This window comes from Notechis scutatus, chromosome 3, assembly GCF_049901735.1.
Source record: "Notechis scutatus isolate UNSWTSFEM ecotype Mainland chromosome 3, rNotScu1.2, whole genome shotgun sequence".
Classification (NCBI taxonomy): domain Eukaryota; kingdom Metazoa; phylum Chordata; class Lepidosauria; order Squamata; family Elapidae; genus Notechis; species Notechis scutatus.
The window spans coordinates 172,413,468-172,435,050 of NC_142011.1; the positions used below are offsets into that span (position 1 = coordinate 172,413,468).

At 34.4% G+C, this 21,583-nt stretch overlaps 2 protein-coding genes across 3 annotated transcripts in view; one reads left to right on the forward strand and one right to left on the reverse strand.

The window, feature by feature from the left end:
- Positions 1-2,499, forward strand: part of CLVS1 (clavesin 1) — a 50,571-nt gene extending 48,072 nt beyond the window's left edge. For both annotated transcript variants that reach the window (XM_087961780.1, XM_026689372.2), the window contains one exon: positions 308-2,499. In XM_087961780.1, coding sequence (XP_087817906.1) covers positions 308-395 — 88 coding nt within the window. In that variant the 3' untranslated portion in view covers positions 396-2,499. The remainder of the gene's footprint in view (positions 1-307) is intronic.
- ASPH (aspartate beta-hydroxylase) overlaps positions 2,348-21,583 on the reverse strand; it is a 109,071-nt gene continuing 89,835 nt past the window's right edge. Inside the window, exons 24-27 of the mRNA XM_087961782.1 lie at positions 19,051-19,186; positions 13,257-13,348; positions 9,118-9,251; positions 2,348-5,807 (exon numbers count right to left, since the gene is read on the reverse strand). Coding sequence (XP_087817908.1) covers positions 5,657-5,807; positions 9,118-9,251; positions 13,257-13,348; positions 19,051-19,186 — 513 coding nt within the window. The 3' untranslated portion in view covers positions 2,348-5,656. The remainder of the gene's footprint in view (positions 5,808-9,117; positions 9,252-13,256; positions 13,349-19,050; positions 19,187-21,583) is intronic.

Here is a 21,583-nt window from a genome sequence, read left to right on the forward strand (position 1 = left end):
TCATGGATGGGACTTCACTTGTTTGTGTGGACCAGTTGCTGGCATGCTGTGGACCAGGGGTTGGGGACCCCTGATTTAAGAGTCCTCATTATAGTACCTGAACCAAATTGGCTTCCAAGTTTTTTCAGGAGTGGAAAAATATACAGCTACTAGCTACTGCTTTGAAATAGTACATGAATTTTCTATCCAAAGTCAATAGACTTGCTTTTTGTATCCAAAAAGTCAATAGGCATGAATTTTGTATCCAAAAAGTCAATAGGCATGCTGTTTAATTCCTAAGTAATATTTACCATTCTGCTTTTTTCAGGTCTCAATCTGTGGTGGAACCTGGAATATTAAAGCATGAAGAACAGAATGTGAATGAGAACACCCAGCCACTACTAGCTCTTGATTGAAATCCCTGCGAAATACAGCTGTATCCTCAGACTTCAGTGGTCCTTTTGAAGCAAATGACAGGTTTAATACATATTAATGTGCATTCAGCTTAAAAAAACCAAGCACTCCATCTTTGTGGAGCAAGTAATGATTATCACCAGCCATGTATCTGTGTCCAAAGCCAGAGGTAAAAGATTCCTTGTGGCCCAGAATAACAAGTGAACAAGTCTGATTGTAAAACATTTTTATAAGAGTACATTATATTAATAATGCCTGAAACACAGATTGCTTTCAGTGATCTGTCACTGAAAGATGGATCTATTGAAGTTGTCTCATATTATTTAAGCAGAGATTTAGTTTTGTTTAAATAAAAATTAGAAGGTGTGCATGCCTGTGCATATCCACATACATACGTATTTACACAGCCACTTAAAAATGCCTTGAGTTTAAATAATGCAGTGAGAAGCCAACCTTGGTTTGCAGCACAGAAGTGTCACGTCCAAAGTTTGTCCTAATTATCTTCCATGATCACCCAGCAGCATGGTATCAATCACGTTTACTAGGCATAATAGAAATTGTAATCTAATCTTTTTGGAGGGCACCCAGCTGGGAAAGTTGGCATGTGTGAAATACTTGCAAACATAAGCAAGGTGTCATGAATGTCTTGGGAGATTAATGTTCCAATTGAGGATTTTTCGTTTAGGCCAACTGGGCCCAGCAAAATTCCCTTAAGTATATTTTTTCCTGAAATCAGTTAAAGATATAGCCAATTCAGGTTTGACTGACTACAAATATAGGTATATTTATAATAGAAAAAAAAAGACTTTGAATCAGTTATTGAATATACTACCATTAGAAAGAAAAGTGGAGGAAATCATAAAATACCTAAAGATCAAAAGCCAAAGAACAGATTGCTATTCTAGACTTTGTTCTGTTTAAGGTCCCATCCATTTCCCATAAAGAAATAAAAACAAACACTATTTTTTTTTACAAATCAGCTATATCAACATTATTTTTATTGTGATTTTATTTCTCCAAATTCAGTAATCACTTTAGTTGTACATCACAATATGACATAGCAGTATTTAGCAAACTTTAACCAGAGAACATTTAAACCATACTTATAGAGAGGCTTAATCACCATCGACAAGGATGGCTATGCAACTCCTAGGTGGTGCTCTGAAGCAGTGATGTTTTTCAACAGTGGCCATATATGATAAATCAAATCATATGTTGCTATCAAGTATCTTTAGTAGGAACGTGATCTTTTAGGAACAGTCTAATCTATAGTGCTAACAATATTGCTTGTACATTTTTCTGCAGAGGTAATACACTTTAATTAACATTGCTATTGTCCCAGAGCTGAGTATGACTTTCTTTCTTCTATGAAATCAGTAATGCTCAATCAGTCCTTTCTTCTAAGTGAAATACAGGGTCTCCATTCATAAAGGACGCTTACTCTGGACCACAGCTTATCCTGGTCAAAAACAAAGTTGTTTTTTGTTTTTTGTTTGCTTTGGAACCAACAATGAAAACTGTTACTGAAAACCAAGCAAGTGAGTTTTTAAACAATGGGAAAATGTGCTGCACTTATGTTTCAATGGGATTTCATACCCTTCCAAAACAATGACCAAATGTATTGTAAATTTTGAAAAAAGGCTGCAACAAGCATTAAAAACTTATCTAAAGATTTGTGTAATGTATTTTCACAATGAAAGAATGTTTGGCACTTGTTCTTTTTTTCACTCACCATTCACCACTCTGGCGAATGTTTCTTGTTTTCAGTGGGTTTTGCACACAAATTGATTACATTCACTTATTTCAGCTGTCTCTCACATTTTTCTGTGCCACATGGGTTAGGGTTAGTGCTTATTGATCAACATTTGACACTTAGCTCTGTAAATTTATGTAGCCATTCAATAATCATAAGAAGGATATTGTACCAATCAATTATGCCTGCAGTGGACAAAAATGGCCGGGCATAAGATTTTAATGTTTATGGTGGCCAAAACAAAGAAACAAGAGTCAAATATCTTATTGGTGTGTTATACAGTATATAAAATACACAGACATTAAAGTTAGCAAATTCAACTCAGCTAATAAATGAAATTGTGAAGTAAATAAGCTTGTGTGAAGATTATAATATACTTTAAAAATATCACAGGATCATCTTTTCTAAAGAATTTTGGTATTACTGAGGTTGAGGATGAATAAGTTCTACAGTGCATCACCTTTTTTTTAATATGCTTCTTTCAGTAACATAGAGGAGTATAACTTTAAAATGAAAAAAGTCAAAAGTGAAAGATATATACCCTGTGCAATATACTTTTCAGTTAAGGGTTGCTAGCAGCAGTAATTCACAGAAACTGTGCTTCATTACTGTGAGAGAACACTCAGGTTTGATACCGAAACAGAATGTGGTGCATGCATTAGGATAGTAAAATTAGTTGGAAATAATGCTTTGGACTTCACCAAATGAACCTTGAGCCTTTACATATTTATTAATGCAGCTGTTTTCAAAATTTCTGCACCAGAATTAAAAATGGTACAGCTACTGCTATAAGGCATTAGTTCACGAGGTATCCTGAAAAAAGAGGCTTTGCATCAATTAATATGATAGAGATGATGGTCTTGTTCTTCATAAGAGCCAGAGCTTCTCTTTAAAGGATGTATAGCTCTAGGGCATGTCTCTGTGCGCATCTGTACACCCAGTCACATACACAGGCAGTCATATACTAGTTTTGAAAGCCCTTGAATTTAAGGCACAGAATGCCATGCCACAAGCATTTTGAGATATCATCCTAAAATGATAATGAATGTGTATGGGAACCCCCTTCCTCAGAAATTAAACTAATAATTTTATTTTGATTAAGGTTGGATATGAAATAAATATGAAATCTTTGGTACTCTCTGAGTTTGCTTGCTTGCAGATGAATAGTACTGATGAGATTATTTATTTGGGTAAGGAAACATCTGCAACCAAACCAAGCTCAGAGAATGCCAAGAACTCCACAGTTCCATCCTGAGCTACAGATATTCTTTCCTATATAATAGACCCTTTGTAATTATTGAGTTACAAATTATATATCAAAAAGCAAGGATAGAATCTTGCAACTTTACTACTAAACTTTACTGTTTTATTTGAAATAAAAAAAATTAAATGGGAGTCTATCTTTTTTAATAGGAAGGACATATAAATTTGCTTGATTTTGCATAATCTCTGAAATCAGTTCTGCATATTCATCAGAACTTTTTATTTTTGGCCCATATTTGTTTTTTTTATAGCAGCAATAGAATCAAGGGTACTCCAGACTTAGTCAGTAGACTGGGCATAATTAGCTGTTTGCTTTCTATATCTACCTTCCCCAAAAATCCATTATGAAAGACTAGCCATTTAAAATAATTTTTAAAAATACTGAAATTCTGTAACTTGCATATTTTTAGAGGAATTCCAAGAATTCCAAAGAAACAGTACTGATGGGCTTCTATCAGACCTACAAAAGATATACTATTTATTTGGCAGAGATGCCAGAGACATAAGAATATTTCTGAGAGAAGCCAAACAACATAATTTTCTATAACATAAATAATTAAAAAGAAGACTTGTAGGCAGTTTACACAATCCTTGTGGCTGTGATAAGAAAAAGGCATTTAGACATTTGATTTATATGATTTTTAGTATTGAAAAGTCTGAGCATGAATATGAAGCCTCAGATAATATACATATTATTTCAACACTGATACTCCTTAAGATGTTTCTAGCCCCCAGTTTGACAACTTTTGTCATAGCAAAGAACAAACAACAATCAGGGCAGATTAAGATATTATTCAATCTATGAAATGTTGTATTTTGCACAAATTATGACCAGAAATTATTTTCAGGAGCAACTATTGGATTTTGCAGACCTACATTTGGAATGTGGACCTTGGCACATTTCTCTGCATAGAATTACACCATTCTGGTAACTTTTGACAATGAGCAATTAATTGCTTATAACTAGTCTTAGTGAATGTAATTTGAAACATTTATGCAAAGCTGTTTAAACGTCAGTCTTGCTTATTGCATTATAGAACTATTTTACTAAATCAAAGAGGAATGTAAAAAATATAGTAGTTCTAATAGCAAAAAAGAGAGAACAGGCTCAAAGGTTGGCACTGATAGGTTGTATAAAAATGAATTATTAAAAATGTTTCATGATCATTCATTAATGGGAAAACCAACAAACACCACCAAACTATATTTATATGTTACTTTCCCTGTCTTAGTTTCATATCTTAGTAGGATATGAAATTGCCTGTAATTGAGAACAAAAATGTTACAAAATGGCTCCATATATCAATTATTTTTTAATCAGGCTTTAGATTATGAAAGTTTTTCTTAAACTGCATTAAAAAGTTGGTAACAAAAATGGCAGCCCGAAGCCTCTATGAACTTCATCTAAGCTTAAAATATGTTTTTATGTTATAAAAAAATAGAAATAAAGAAAAAATTGGGTAAAATTTGCTCTTAACTAGAATTGGACAAAGGAAATATTTATTGATCCTTTGACTTGGAAGGAAAAAGCCACCATTGGTAAAATAGATTGCTGCTTGTATAATGCTTCAATGTTTCTAAATTAATATAAAAAGGGAACTAAAAAAAGTTCAAAAGGAAAGTGGTTCAAATAGAACAGAAAAAAGTATCCATACATACTGTATCTGGATGAAAAAATGTCCTTATCTATCAAAAATAAGATACAAACCCACCTGTTCCTCGTATCTAAAGACCACTCTATAAATCCACTGGATGAAACCAACGTAGAATTATAAAAGGTAACAATAATACATGTTCATATTGTTCTATAAGAGCTCATGGTTGCTTTTATCACAGGAGAGGCGGATGTAGTGCTTGAGGACACAATCCACTAAATTCACTGCTTCTGAATAACCTCATAATGATCAGAAATTGCAGTCTGGAAATCTGTATTCCTTATTATTACATTCAGGCTTTTGAAGATGGCTTTTACATCAAGGAGTTCCAAATATATATGTATATATATATATAAAAGTCTGGCACAAGTTTTCTTTCAAAATGTAGCACAGGATGTTCTTTGGCTGATAAAAGCATAGAATTCCAAGTTGAAGCATGAATACAGAGCATTCAGAGCAGTGCTGTAATGGGGCGGTACACAGAACAGGATGCTTTAAAGTCCTTACACATTCTTGATACAGTTGCATTTAATTTTTGTTGTACTTCTCAGCGCACAATGTGAAGCTCAAAAGGGAAAAACTTCCAGACCACTTAAATAGCTGGTAGGGTGCGTCGCTGTTGTGCCGTTAACTCTGGGTGCCAGACATCCACAATGAATATCAGCCGATAAGCATTAGCATCCTGCCACACTTCATGTTCAAAAGAATCATCGAAAATGAGAATCTTCCCTTCTTCCCAGAATCTGAAAGAAAAAACAAATTATAGTTTACCTGCTGCTATGAGAACTCAAAACTTTTTCAATTGTATCTACATCCTGGAAGCAAAATCGACATAGCTGATCAAAGTCACCAGGTTTATCTATAATATCATACAGGTGGTCTTTGACTTACAACTATTTGTTTAATGATCATTTGAACCTATGATAGCATTGAAAAAATTGACTTATGACACTTAACACTCAACAACTGTTGCAATCAGAGGTGGGCTGCACAGACTGTAACAACCGGTTTGCCTAGTGCAGAACCAAAAATGTGAGCATACTCACCAATGCGCACTTCACCCATGTGCGCAGCAGCAAAACCACAAAGATTTCCTGCACACAGCAGCTGTGGTGAGTAGAGCGGGAGAGGGCTGCATGGCTGGGGCGAGCAAGCTGGATATATAGGACAGGATAGCACCAGGGTGGGTGGGGCCAGCCAGTGGTCAGAACTACCAGTACGGTCGAGCCAGTCCAAACTGGCAGCAGCCCACCACTGGTTGCAGTGTCTCCATGGTCACATGATCAAAATTTGGGCACTTGGTAACCAACATATATTTATTACAGAGTCCTGGGCTCACATGACTGTCATTCATTTACTTTTCCAGCTGACTTCCAATGAGCAAAGTCAATGAAGAAGTTTTTAATGACTGTGTGATTCACTTAACAACCAGTGATTCACTTAACAGCCATGGAAAAAAGGTCATAAAATCAGACATGACTCACTTAACAACTTCCTCACTTAGAAACAGAAGTTCCAGTCACAATTGTGATTGTAAATCGAGGACTTCCTGTAGTTATTATTTCTTTCATTCTACCAGGTGAAAAACTGATAACCTTTGATGGGAGCCAAGCTGTTTATAATGACCCAGAGGCTTTCACAGAAAAAATGTACTATGTGTACTATTTCTCCACAAGTAAAAAAATATTTGAAATAGTGTTTGCTACTATGTCTTACTCCTTGGATTTTTTTTTCACTTCCAAATGTGCAAGTCCCATGTACTGAAACATTATGGGATAATAGGTAAGGCAATAAAGGCAACATGGAAGATGCACACAATAAGAAGGAAGGAACTGTAATACTGTGTGAAATAATACCACGTTTTGAAGTTGCTGAACATTCAAGCAGGTATTATAGCGACAACAGTTGAAAAAAATCAAGACTAGGCAAGACAAAATGGTGAGGTATATTACAAAGATTTCAACTCATTTATATTATGTAGAAATGAACTGAGAAAGCGATGTTTCAGCTGTTAAGTGACATTGGATTGCCATAAAAATTACCTCTCATTTCCTGGGCTGGCTTTTAGTCATGAATTAAAAATAGTAATCCAAAAAAGAGAGGGTTTTTTTGTGCCACTGGACATCAGGAATTTCAAAAGCCTAATACTGGCATCCTCACAATTTGACCAATCATATAAATCCGATTTGCCAGGAAGTAAACTCTGTGATCCATGCATATGCATGCATGTCAAAACAGTCATGAAGATCGCTGCAACTGTGGGATTGAAATTCTACTCTCTTTTTTTTACATATGTTGCAGCTGTACACTGCACTTACAAAGTTACAGGATCACATTTTGCAGCTTGCCATCTTGACTTTTTTGACCCACTAGCTGTGTATCCCACTATTTTTCATTGCATCATCACCACAGCTTCTCAGAATACTCTTTACTTTCCCAACTCAATTTTACCTTTTTTTAAGAAGGGGAGGGGCGATCATAGGGCACCCATGCAAAGAAAGTTTGATTGCAGCCCCATACTATAGCTTTGTTATAAACAATAAACAAGAAGAAAGAGCTTCAGAGGAGGAGGAGTCGACTCAAGGAGAAGACATCTTAAATAGACAATTAACACAAAGAACACTACAAAGAAGTGGGGGAAGAAGGAAGGCTAAAAAGTTGAGATTTAAGAAGGCAATCAAAAAGGGGAATACCTGTGAAGTCGAGAAAGGCAGAAAGATCCAGCAGAAAAGGGGAAAGGAAGATATCAAGAAAGAGAGGGATATAAACTGGAACGAGAAAAGATATGGGGAAAAGAGGGGGAGGAGAAGCAGTAAGAAACAGGTGCATGAAATAAAGAAATACGGAAATAGTAAAATGTTGAAAAGAAATAGTTTTTTCAGAGATAATGGTTGATGAATTAAAAAGGGGATTCTGCTGGATAACAAGGGGTAACAAGAATATACCTGCAATTAAAAATATTTAGAAAATAGGGTAATTTAGATTATTAAAGGAGGGATAGATACTGATAACTCTTATTAAAAATTAAGGGGGGGAAATATGTTGCAGAATCCAAATGAAAAGATGTAATGATTATTATTGTAACTTCTTAAAAATAATGGTTTATTGGGAATCAAGATGAGGGAATAAAGGTATACTTTAACCACTGAGGTGTCACACTCAAAGCAGTAAAAGGGGGGAAACTTATACTTGTTTTTTTTTCTTTAGTGTTAAAACTTGTATTAATCTAGAATTTATAAAAAGAATGTGTGATGGAAAGGGAATATGACAGACTAAAGAACCACTAAAATTAATAAGTTAACATAGACTATTAAAAGGAAGGAGAGACATTGGTAACCTTTATTATTATTATTATTATTATTATTACTATTATTACTACTACTACTACTACTACTACTATTATTATTATTATTATTATTAGGCAAACATATATTGTTTATCTTTAAAATAAATATTAAATGATTATATTTGAAATAATTGAAATGAAACAAAAAGATGTTTCGATTGAGATTAATGAAAGAGGCTAGAATTAATTTGTTTGTTTCTCTCCTTATTGAAAATTTGGAATGGAAAAGATAATAATAGAATTAAGTATGCATATATGAATGTATAACTGCTGTCATATTTGTATGTAAAAGTGATGACCCGGGAATATGTTGTCCACTAAAAAGAGATTTTTGTTTTTTATGTGAAAAACTGAATAAAATTTGTTAAAAAACAACAACAATGAAGCTAAAAGCTGTGCTTTATTTTGCAACATCAAATTGTTTTTAATGGTAATAATCTCAAAATTATGTGATACTCAAATGAAGCAGGAGCTTGGATGATGCCAAATTCAATGCCTCTGTAGATATTGTTAAGTACAGATAATATATAGCCCTGACTAGGTAGAGATAAACAGGCTTCTAAACATGTCTATACTACTCTCTCTGATGGTTTTTTGCTAGCTTAATTTACAATGGAGATGTTTCTCTTGGCTTCCATACCAGCTCTTACTTACTGGCTCTTGACATTATAGGGAAAAAAAAGTGCTGTGAGAAGAGGAAAGGATACCTGGTTTCTTGAGCACACCGTATCCTGCAGCCTTCTTTAGGAATAACCAAGCCTAAATGCATCCTCAACCTACAGTTAGTGGGCCCTGTGTGAGGCCAGACGTGAGTCCCTGGGTGCATGACAGAATACTTGATCTGCAAAAAGATGTACAGTTGATTTAAAAAAAAAACTCATGTCAATTATGTCAACCTTCTAGAAATATAAATAAACTATATCTAGCTGAACCCAACCAAAATGATTAAAGTTTACATTAGGCTCTCTACCTGCAGTTTTGAAGCAAATTAATTGTGAACATCTTTGTGGATGAAAATGAATTTCAGTTCTTCAGACCACACAATAGCATCTTAATTAAAACTGAGTCTTCTGGAACTATTCTAATTCCATTTAATCAACATACGTGTCTATTGTGGATTATATTTTCATTTTAAAAGTAAGGATGTAAATATATATATATATATATATATATATATATATATATTGATCTTTGGTTATTCGGTTTTCTCCCGCGTAAGATTCAAAGTATCTAGGCAACGTTTCGGCGAGGTCCCACTCGGCATCTTCAGGCTGGTGCTTTCGGCTTAGTGCCAGTGCAAGCAGTGCTTACTTACGCGGGAGAAAATCTTACGCGGAGAAAACCCGAATAACCAAAGATCCACATACAAATACCATGAGAACCTCAGAAAACATATATATATATATATATATATATATATATATATATATATATATATATATATATATATATATATATATATATATTTACGTGGCTTTATTTTCATGTGTCAATCATAGTTTAAAGAGACATACTGTATATGTCTTAATTTTCTGCATTCCTGTCATATAACCAACAGGAAGATTTAATTTCAAATTGCAAACTATAATTAGTGATTATACATTGAAAGATCAAGACAATTTTCAATCAAACCTGATTTTAGGTGATTTAACAGCAGCAATACAGAAAAGATTGCCTCTACTTTTTTTCAGTCTAGCCAACAGTTAGAATTGTTTTGTAATATCTCTCTAAGTGCAAATGAAGACTAACTTTACTTAGTGTTTTTTTTAACTTCAATTGAGTATATTTAGGTTTATTACCTAAATATAGATGATTAAACAATCAATTTGTTAACTGATTTCTGAAGCTGAATCATATTGTTGGCATTAAACACAATTCCGGAAGCAGACCAGAAGGAAATTCATTCAAATCAGTTTATGGCCAGCACTTCTTATAAACAATTATGTTAGCATAATCCTATTTGAAATAAACTTGACTTTAGCCATGTTATGTATAATGTAAAGGTTTATATCTCCAAACTTAGTTGTATCTCCTTCTACATCAATTGTACTTATTGACAACAGTGACTGTTACTGTCCTGTTTTCAGACCTAGACTATATAGAAAAACGAACATCATTGCATCATTTCTCTGTAACAAATATCATGCTGACTCACTCATAAGCATTTAGCAAAGGTAAACTGGAAAGGCAGAGATTTCATTTAGCAATTGTCCCCAAAACCAATTAATAATTATCTTTCTTCTAAGTCATACTCACAAATCAAAGTAACACATATAAATTCACATCCGCTCCCCAATATATATAAGGACTGTAAAGATAACTCGAAGTTATTTATTTATTCAATTTGTATAGCCACCCATCTCAAATACATGATTCTGGTTGAACAGTTGAAAGTAACTCCCAGTCACATAATCAGCAGCTGAGTAAAAATAAAACCGCCACCATCAGATCAACGTAACACATCTGGATCCTGAAGCTTGATGACAAAACCATGTCTTTAAGACCAGCAGGGTTAGGATCAATCTAATCTCAGTGTGTGTGTGTGTGGGGGGGGGTAAGAGTGATTTGAAGGCCAGTGATTCAGGGCACACAAGGCTGCAAATGTAGCAGCTAAAAGCAGCTGACGTCCCTCAGCTCTGTTGGCTGTCTTCTGCAGTGAAAATGCAATTGCAGGAAAAGACCTGTTTGCTTTAAGATGTTCAGAACAGGTGCTATAGGCAGGCCAATATGTCCTCTGAATCACACTTTGCCCTTTCATGTTGGATAGCTGCCCAATATATGTAGATGCTTCTTCATATCTATCTATGGACTTGCTCTACAAACCAAACAGTACCTGCCCTCTTCGGCATCCAGTGGCTTCTGAGAAACGTTCTAATAAGGCACATGATTTTGGAACACTATTGCAGGCATTCTCATTTTTTCTTCCTAGAGCGAAAGAGGAAAAATATAGTTTAAGCAAAGGTAATCTGAATTTCACACCCCAAATCTAAGTATAGTCATACAGGGGATTTGAAAATGTCAGCTCAGCAGGCACTTGAAAGAGATTTAAAAGTGTAATCATTCAAAAAACTCTAACTAACTCTAATCGAATTGGTCTTCGTACCTAAGTATAGAACTAGAATTCTTTTGTATTTCTTTTTATACAGAATGTAACTCATAAATCCCTACTCATTACAGTTAGCATTCATCTAAAACAGGGGTGGATAACATTTTTTCTTTGGAAATAATTTTTCTTTGGAAATAAATGGCAAAGATTTAATACCAGGTGGTCTACTACTTTATATGATATGTCATATCTATGGATATTTATTATATTTTATAATACATGTTCACTGATCCCAAAGAAACTCATTGCATACTCCGTCATATACTCCAGCTTTTGTTGAATTGAGAGGGAAGCATTGTAGAGCTATTTGAATATTGCATAAAATCTAATTCTAGATTCATAATTATATATAACAACAAAGTTTCCTGAGTGACTTTGATCCAGTTATCTCTCCCTTCCATGGTCTCTTACCATCTAATTTACCTTGGTTGGTGGTGTGAAAGAGGATAATGTTCAGTTCCCTAAGGAAATCCAAAGAAGGATTTCATAAAAGCATAAGTGAAATTCGGTGTCTTTTTATAACAGTGGTGATGGACTCATGATTGTGGAACATTAGTCTTCTAAACTGAATATTATGACCAACTACAAGAAAGTTTTTATTGTAAGTAGAGCTACAGAAATTAAAAGCAATTATACAGCATTCTATTTTAACATTACCCATACAAGTTTATTCCTCATTTTAATTATAAACAACAGAATTGCATTCTCTTGCAAGAAGTAAATATCTCTTCTTTGCCAGGGCCCATTTCTTCAGGCCACTTTGTAATCTGTGCACCATCCACTTTGCTAGATGTAAACCAAGCTTATAAGCTTTCTATATTAGAGAAACGCAAAACTATATCTTGCAGATAAATGCAGAAATGAAGTTCTTTTTTAAAAAAATAGAGCACATTTTAAATATTTTAAAAGCTACATAAAGTCACACACTAAAAATACAGAAATAATTCTGGGAAGTGCCCCAAAGCACTTTTGTCCTCTTTCTATTTATTTTATTTTATTTTATTATTATTATTTTTTATTTTATTTTATTTTATTTTATTTTATTTTATTTTATTATTTTATTTTATTTTATTTTATTTTATTATTTTATTTTATTTTATTTTATTTTATTTTATTTTATTTTATTTTATTTTATTTTATTTTATTATTTTATTTTATTTTATTTTATTATTTTTATTTTATTTATTTATTTTATTTTATCTTTATTATTTTATTTTATTATTTTATCTTTATTTTATTTTATTTTATTTTATCTTATTATTTTATTATTTTATTTTATTTTATTTTATTTTATTTTATTTTATTATTTTATTTTACTTATTTATTTTATTTTATTTTATTTTATTTTATTTTTATTTTATTTTATTTATTTTATTTATTTTATTTTATTATTTTATTTTATTTTATTTTATTTTATTTATTTTATTTTATTTTATTTTATTTTATTTTATTTTATTTTATTTTATTTTATTTTATTTTATTTTATTTTATTATTTTATTTTATTATTTTATTTTATTTTATTTTATTTTATTTTATTTATTTATTTTATTTGATTTGCCAATTGTTTACAAGATAATAAGTATAAGTGTATACATAGTTGCTGAATACATGAAATGGGTACATATAAGAAAAATGTCCTCTGAATCACACTTTGCCCTTTCATGTTGGATAGCTGCCCAATATATGTAGCATGCTTCTTCACATCTATCTATGGACTTGCTCTACAAACCAAACAGTACCTGCCCTCTTCGGCATCCAGTGGCTTCTGAGAAACGTTCTAATAAGGCACATGATTTTGGAACACTATTGCAGGCATTCTCATTTTTTCTTCCTAGAGTGAAAGAGGAAAAATATAGTTTAAGCAAAGGTAATCTGAATTTCACACCCCAAATCTAAGTATAGTCATACAGGGATTTGAAAATGTCAGCTCAGCAGGCACTTGAAAGAGATTTAAAAGTGTAATCATTCAAAAACTCTAACTAACTCTAATCGAATTGGTCTTCGTACCTAAGTATAGAACTAGAATTCTTTTGTATTTCTTTTATACAGAATGTAACTCATAAATCCCTACTCATTACAGTTAGCATTCATCTAAAACAGGGGTGGATAACATTTTTTTTTGGAAATAATTTTTCTTTGGAAATAAATGGCAAAGATTTAATACCAGGTGGTCTACTACTTTATATGATATGTCATATCTATGGATATTTATTATATTTTATAATACATGTTCACTGATCCCAAAGAAACTCATTGCATACTCCGTCATATACTCCAGCTTTTGTTGAATTGAGAGGGAAGCATTGTAGAGCTATTTGAATATTGCATAAAATCTAATTCTAGATTCATAATTATATATAACAACAAAGTTTCCTGAGTGACTTTGATCCAGTTATCTCTCCCTTCCATGGTCTCTTACCATCTAATTTACCTTGGTTGGTGTTGTGAAAGAGGATAATGTTCAGTTCCCTAAGGAAATCCAAAGAAGGATTTCATAAAAGCATAAGTGAAATTCGTGTCTTTTATAACAGTGGTGATGGACTCATGATTGTGGAACATTAGTCTTCTAAACTGAATATTATGACCAACTAAAAGAAAGTTTTTATTGTAAGTAGAGTTACAGAAATTAAAAGCAATTTTAATATTTTCCAGCACCCCAATTGTCTTATACAGCATTCTATTTTAACATTACCCATACAAGTTTATTCCTCATTTTAATTATAAACAACAGAATTGCATTCTCTTGCAAGAAGTAAATATCTCTTCTTTGCCAGGGCCCATTTCTTCAGGCCACTTTGTAATCTGTGCACCATCCACTTTGCTAGATGTAAACCAAGCTTATAAGCTTTCTATATTAGAGAAACTCAAAACTATATCTTGCAGATAAATGCAGAAATGAAGTTCTTTTTTAAAAAATAGAGCATATTTTAAATATTTTAAAAGCTACATAAAGTCACACACTAAAAATACAGAAATAATTCTGGGAAGTGCCCCAAAGCCATTTGGTTTTGTCCTCTTTCTGACTCCCCTGCCTCTCCTCTTCAAACATGAAACAAGAATCCACTACCACTTTCAAGTGGAACCCTTTATTTTACTTAGACTTTGATAAAAAGTTCAAAAAAGTTTCCTTTTTTGTGAGTCTTTCCAAGAGCAAATATAATTTACATGCGGCTCATGAACAGATTTTCAGCTAGGCAATGACCAAGCTTTTACCTATTTAGCTTATATTAGGTATGGCCATGCACACTTCAAAAACAATTTAGAGAAATTCTTCTGAATTATGACTTTTAATTAAAGGGCGAAAGCCTGAAAGTAAAAAGACAATCTTCTTTAGGGATAGGGGTGCTGTTCTTGTATTTGTGATTAGTCTGATATAATTCTCTCAATCATTTTCACAGCTCTAACATTAAGTACCCCAATGTTCAGCTCTCAAAATCCAGAAACATGGCTGCAGATTATTCAACTTCAGAAAAATAAATCAAGATCCAGTCACACAATCAGCTAAGTAGGTCAGTAGCCACCAGTCGGGCAATTTCTTCACAATCTTAAAATAGTTCAATTACGGTTTGTTTTATCAAAATGAATGTGTGTTTTTTTCCCACTTGATTTAGTCAGTTCAGTTGATGTTTTTAGTCTCATTTTTCCTGTAGGTATTATGTTCTTTGAATGTAGTTGGAACCTAAATTTTGTTCTGTGAACAGGAATGAGTTTGCATACCTGGAAGAAATGTTCTCATTTTCCTTTTCCCATTAAAACCTTTGTTTCACATGTTTAGATCCTCCAAAGTCATGGAAAACTCTTCTTGAAAAGAGGAGCTTTGGTAATAGCCCATCTCTTTTACATGGAGAACAATTAAGAGTTAAAATCATTATATTTATTCTATTATGCATATTTTATTAGTTTTGAAAGAAAAGATAATGTCTCCTGTGGATGATGGGCCATCTACGTCTTCTTCAGAGGCCTCAAAGGAGAATGAGAGCATTCCTGCACATTCAGTATTGCTGACCCTGAGCTGCCTGAAGAACATATCTTGGCTGGGGAGAGTTTGCAGGCCAATGAGGAAAAGGGGGAGGAGCTGCCGGTGTGATGACCTGGGGCGTGGCACAAAGGCAACACAGTCAAATAAGCAAAAAGAGTCCCTTTATCATCTCCAACTTTGCCCCCAATGTCCAGGTTACCTTTGGCTGGAGAAAAACTCTCCCAGGAACAGCCTTTAACTGGAAGAAATTCAGTCCAAAACAAAGTACATACAGACCGTAACTAAAAATCCAAACAAACCAAGCTGCAGTAATTAACTTGACAGGGCAGGAGAAAGATTTTCAGACTTGAAAGCACAGAAAAGCTCACAGTTGGGAAGATGCCAGATCACATATAAGTCACGATGATACCAGATAAATTCACGATTTGCTCCCAACAGCTTGCTGTGCACAGGTTCCCTTTTTAAACACTGTGTTCCCAGCTGCAGCTAATGAAGGGAATCAGGGCCCTTTCTTTCCCCATAAGCCACGCAACCCACGTTGCTCCCTTCTCCATTCCTCCCAGCATGCCCTAGGATGAAGAGGGGGTGGGCCTGGGTCTTCCTCTGAATTCCCTCTCCCTTGCTCTACCTCTCCCCTGTTCTGCCCAGCCGGACTTTGCCCTTTCCCAGTTTCTTCCACAGCCAATGGAGCCACACTCTTGTCAGCTGTTCGGCCTCCCCCTCTGAAGCAGATTCTGACAGGGGCAAGACAGCTGGTCTTGGTGGATACTGGAGTATGCAGGGCAGAGAGGCAGAGATCTTCCAGATTGATGGGGAAAAGACCCTGCCCTTCTTAATGGACTGCACTGGGAGCGCTTATTTAGCACAGTAAGAAGAGGGAAGCATTGCTGAAAGCAACATGTGTTGGTTGTTAAAAAAGTGGGAATAGACATAAACATACAAAGATCCCTTTAGTTAAACATTGCTAAGTGTATCAGCACATTATTTCACACTTTTCCTTTTGGCCTTCTTTTTGGGTCCACATCAGAATGTACAGAAAAGTTGCTTTACACATGATGGATATTAAGATTACTGTTTGGTCTCTAAAAGCGTTAATGAAGACATCAGTTTGACAATTACTGTGATAATTTTGTAATTCAATATTTAAATATTTAGATATATTATTTATTTTTGACATTTAGAGTTTAGAACTATAATTTTTTAAAATTATTTTATTTTTAAAGGATTATTCTTGAACAATCTTTGCACTCCATTTTCAGAAATTGCACACATACTGTGCATGAATTATTCTTCTCTTTGGGTAACTAATGAGACATTACTTAGTTTGAGTGTATCTTTGCATTAAATGTAATTTTATAGCACTCAGTGGGTTATATTATTGCTTTTTAATCAGTGGCTCAATCATGGGAAATGTTATCCATGTTTGTTTAATATTTAGAACAGAGTTGTATATTTATATACTTGTGTAATTGGAAACATTTTTATATTATTTCCAAGAGTGGAGTAATAGTATGTGTTATTGATTTTATTTTGCTAAATTTACAGATAAATTTCCATACAGATATATAAGAAAACTTTTGTTTCTGTTTTAATTCAATAGTGTTTTCCTTTTTAGCTTTTGCTTTATTTTATAAAATTCCATCATCATCCCCGTTCTATTTCAAAGGTATCTAGGGTTTTATTTCCATGAGTTACTGTGCTATTTATGTGTATTATAACATTGATAAGATACATTATAAAGGAGCAAATACAATTTTTTTTCTTTTATTCTCTTGAATTATTAATTTTATGCTAGTTACCTGACCCTTTGCATTTTTTGAAATTTATCTGCTTTTGGAATTTACTCCATATACGGCTCCATTTCTGTTTGTAAGAATTTAGTCAGAACTTTCATTATGTGTAAAATTTACTCAGATTCTCCTGAAATTTTCTTCTTGAGTATAGCTATATGCATTATGTTGTTATCTCTAGGCCAGTGGTCGCCAACTGATGGCCCACGGCCCACTGGTGGCTGTGGAAAATTTTTGGTGGGCTACAGAAGAAATGGCCCCTGAAAGCAATTAATCTGGGTCACGCAGTTCTTGCATCTCCCAGCTCTTTGAGGTACCCCAGAGTAAGGTCCCTGAGATGCAGGCACCAACCAGCTCCCACACATGGCGGCGGCAGCAACAACAGTCCCCTCCCCTGGTGCCTGCTGTCAGCTCTCCCCATTAGTTCTCTAGCTTTGAATTGCTCCTGCTTCTCTCTCTTTTCTTCCCCCTCCCCCCCATGCCCAAATTCAGGCAGGCAAGGAAAGGGACATGGAACCATGCACAGCTCTTGGCTTCTCCAGCCCTTGCTGCCTCTCCCAACATCGAAGCCTTGGAGATTCAGGCAAAGTAGCTGCAGCGGTAGCACCCAAGTTGCCTTAGCATGCTCGGTTAGTTCATAATTGCCCTACCTAGAGAAGCAGGTGCTGGAGGAGGAGGAGGCAGTAGTGGAGAAGCAAGCAAATCAGGGCACTACCACTGCAGTGGTTTTGCCTGCATCTCCGTGGCTTCGATGTAAACCTTTCTAAGGAAATTAGTTCCTGAATAAATTATCTTTCTCTGCAAAAGTTTTGGTAATTTTATAATCCTAGTTGTAAAGGAATTCATTATAGTCTTTCCACCTTTTTTCCATCTTTTAATATATTTAGCTTTATTTGCCTCTATTGAATCTCTTAAATGATTAAGTATTGCTGTCTTAAATAGATAGTTGGTAGAAGCCATAATCAAATTAAAATTACATTGTATTTATGATAGGGATCCATCTGGTCTGTGGACTGGTATCGGTCCGTGTTTTGTTGAGAACTGGGCTATGTAAGCGGAAGGCGAGCGTGCGATCCTTCATTTGTGCAGATGATTACATTGCGTATGTGAAACCATCTCTCCCCCACTGCTATTGCCTGGGGACCGCTGAATTATGACATAAGTACACAGGATTGCTGTCCTCCATCCATGTTACCTTAGCTATAAATTTTCCTGCAAATTTTTATATCAGCTTAAACATATTTTATAACCTTTTTCTTATCATTCTACTAATTTTGTTGATAGTGATTGAAAACATACTTAGTTCTAAGTTTCTTTTATGAAATTGTAAATATTTATGGTTTGTTATTTATTTCAAATATTCTGTATATAAAAACAACTATGCTGAGAATAATAAGAATAAGTCATATGCTCTGAATCAATTTGCAGTTAAGTAAATGTAAAAACCTTACTCTCCTTTCATGAAAATTTCAATTATATTGTCCTCTTTTGGGGAGAAATAAAAATATTTCTTTAAATTGAATATGAATTAATAGTAAAAATAAAAAAAAGTTTTTGCTCGAGCCTAGTCATAATGTTAAGAGTAGCATGAATCCATGAACAGCATCTTTCCAAAAAACTGGAGGGGGGGGTGTCACTTCAATTTTCATTATCCTGATCTTTAGTATCACAAAATATATTTTCCCTTTAACATTTCAGTTATTTTCTTTTGTTAGCATGGAAAGGGAACAAGAAAAGAGACAAGAAAAGTAATGAATTGTGTACCTTGCTGCCATAGAGTAAACTGGCTCCAGTCACCCTTTTCTCGTAAATTTTCATCTTCTGGAAGAAAGAGGCCCTTGCTTCTATCCATTACAGCAAGTCCTTCATCCCGGATCACCTTCCAGTTTTTTTCTAAGGACTAAAAGGACAAAACATCACATACATTGCATATTCTTTTAGTTATTTCTCCTCAAAAATAAATATAGTCTCATCAGTCACAAAGCCTCCCATAGTTTCTCATTTTCAATTACCTTTATATCATAGCTATTCCAATATCCAACACTTACCAGAATGGCTTCCACTTTATTTGCTTTTGATTAATCTAAGGGGGGGATACTTTGTGGACAATCCAATAATATGATAATCATTCAAATTTATCTTCTAACCGCTGATGCAGAAGAAGAGGAGGACTTTATGATCAAGTCCAATTTGAGATCAACAGAACATGCAAGCAAGATATGCTGGTTGTGATTTGTGATTGGAACGGCAAAGTTGGAAACATGAAAAGAGGAAAAAGTAGTTGAATTGCATGATTTAGGAAACTGATAAAACAAAATAAATATACTTAACAGGAAACTGAAATGAAGCAGGAGCCTGACATACTAAATTATGCCACTCTAGTGACTTCTTCATAGCTAACATTGTCTTCAAACAACCAAAATTGTTGTCTCTAATGAAGGACTTATTCAGATGGACTTTACAAAACTCAAATTTACTATATTTTTGCTAAAAGGAGGTAGAGAAGTTCATTTATAGCATCAAATGCACGGCCAAGTACTGACTATGGACAAGATTATTAACTGCATGGACAGACTTAATCATAACGAGTGGTACCTAGCTCAATAGTAGAAAATGGTGAGAAGGATCCTGGAGTCCTAGTAAACAATCAGTTAAATATGAGTCAGCAGTGTGCTGCAGCTACCAAAAAAGCCAATGCAGTCCTAGGCGGCAAAAAAGATGATTAGGGGACTGGAAGCTAAAACATATATGAAGGACAGTTGCAGGAATTGGGTATTTCTAGTTTAATCAGAGCGAAAAGCAAGATTCAGAGTGACATGATAGAAATGTTCTCATATCTCAGGAACTACCACAAAGAAGAAGGGAAGGCAGAAAAGGCAGAACAAGAATCAGTGGATGGAAAGTAAACAAGGAGAGAACCAACCTAGAACTAAGAGGAAATTTCCTGACAGTTAGAACAATTAATCAGTGGAACAACTTGCCTCCAGAAGTTGTGAATGCTCCAACACTGGAGGTATTTAAGAAGAGATTGGACAGCCATTTGTCTGAAATGGGATAGAGTTTCCTGCTTGAGCAGATGATTACATTAGAAGACCTCCAAGATCCCTTCCACTCTTGTTATTCTATTACTACTATTGAACCAGGTACTACTGATTATGATTTAGTCCTGTGATGGCAAACCTATGGCACATGTGCCAGAGGTGGCATGAAGCCCTCTCTGTGGGCACGCGTTCCATCGCCAGCTGGTCTTCTGGTTTTTGGCACGCACATGTGTGCTGGCCAGCTGGTCTTCAGGGCACTGGAGCACCGGAAAACAGCCTGAAAAACTGCCATTTGGGGGCTGTTTTCGGGCCTTTTCCGGCTGTTCTCGAGGCCTTTTCCAGGCCATTTTCAGGCTGTTTTTTTGGACCAAAACAGCCAGAAAAACAGGCTTAAATGGCCTGGAAAACAGCCTGAAAAACTGCATGGAAACGGCCCCAAACCAGCCTGAAAACGGCCCCAAAACCAGCCAAAAAACAGGCATGTGCACACTAGCCTTTGGGTTTCTGGCATTCTGGCACACGCAGGCACATGCATGCACGTTCCAGTTCGGGCATTCAGTGCTAAAAAGGTTCGCCATCATTGATTTAGTCTATCCAACAGCCTGCTGACTGTTTAAATCCACCAATAGCTATTACTAATTACTGACTTGTTGGAATAAATGACACAGTCCACTTATGGTGTTGTTGATACCAAAAAAAAGTATTGGACAGAAAGGTAAAGAATCTGGGGACTAATTTTATCCCTACCTTTTAAAAACATGTCCTAGGAACAGAAAGAAAAAAAAAGTACCAGTTATGGAAATGGTACAAATAAATTAGTTTAGATTCTTTTATCACGAGACACATTTCTCAGATGAAGATTTCCTATTGTGTGGATTGTATTTGATTATGGGAGCACTTTACATACTATATAAAGTTTACAAAATAAAGTTTTGATGCTGCAAAATTGGAAAGATTGATGTTGCTTTTTGGCAAAACTGCAAATGACGAAGTGATACACTTGCTAATTTAGATTTCACTTACAACAAACTTGCCTAAATTTCTTGGCATTAAAAATAGCTAAAGTAGAATCATAAAGCCTTTTCAAAATTAGTGAAAATATCATCTTTATTAAACTTGTTATTATTCTGTTATAGCATCTTCTGCTTGTAGCAAAACAAAGCTCTTTTATTAGAATTATTTTTTGTTCAAAAATTGTAAGAATTTTACAGAACATTAACATGCAAAATATGATAGTTATAAATATTCTTTTCTAA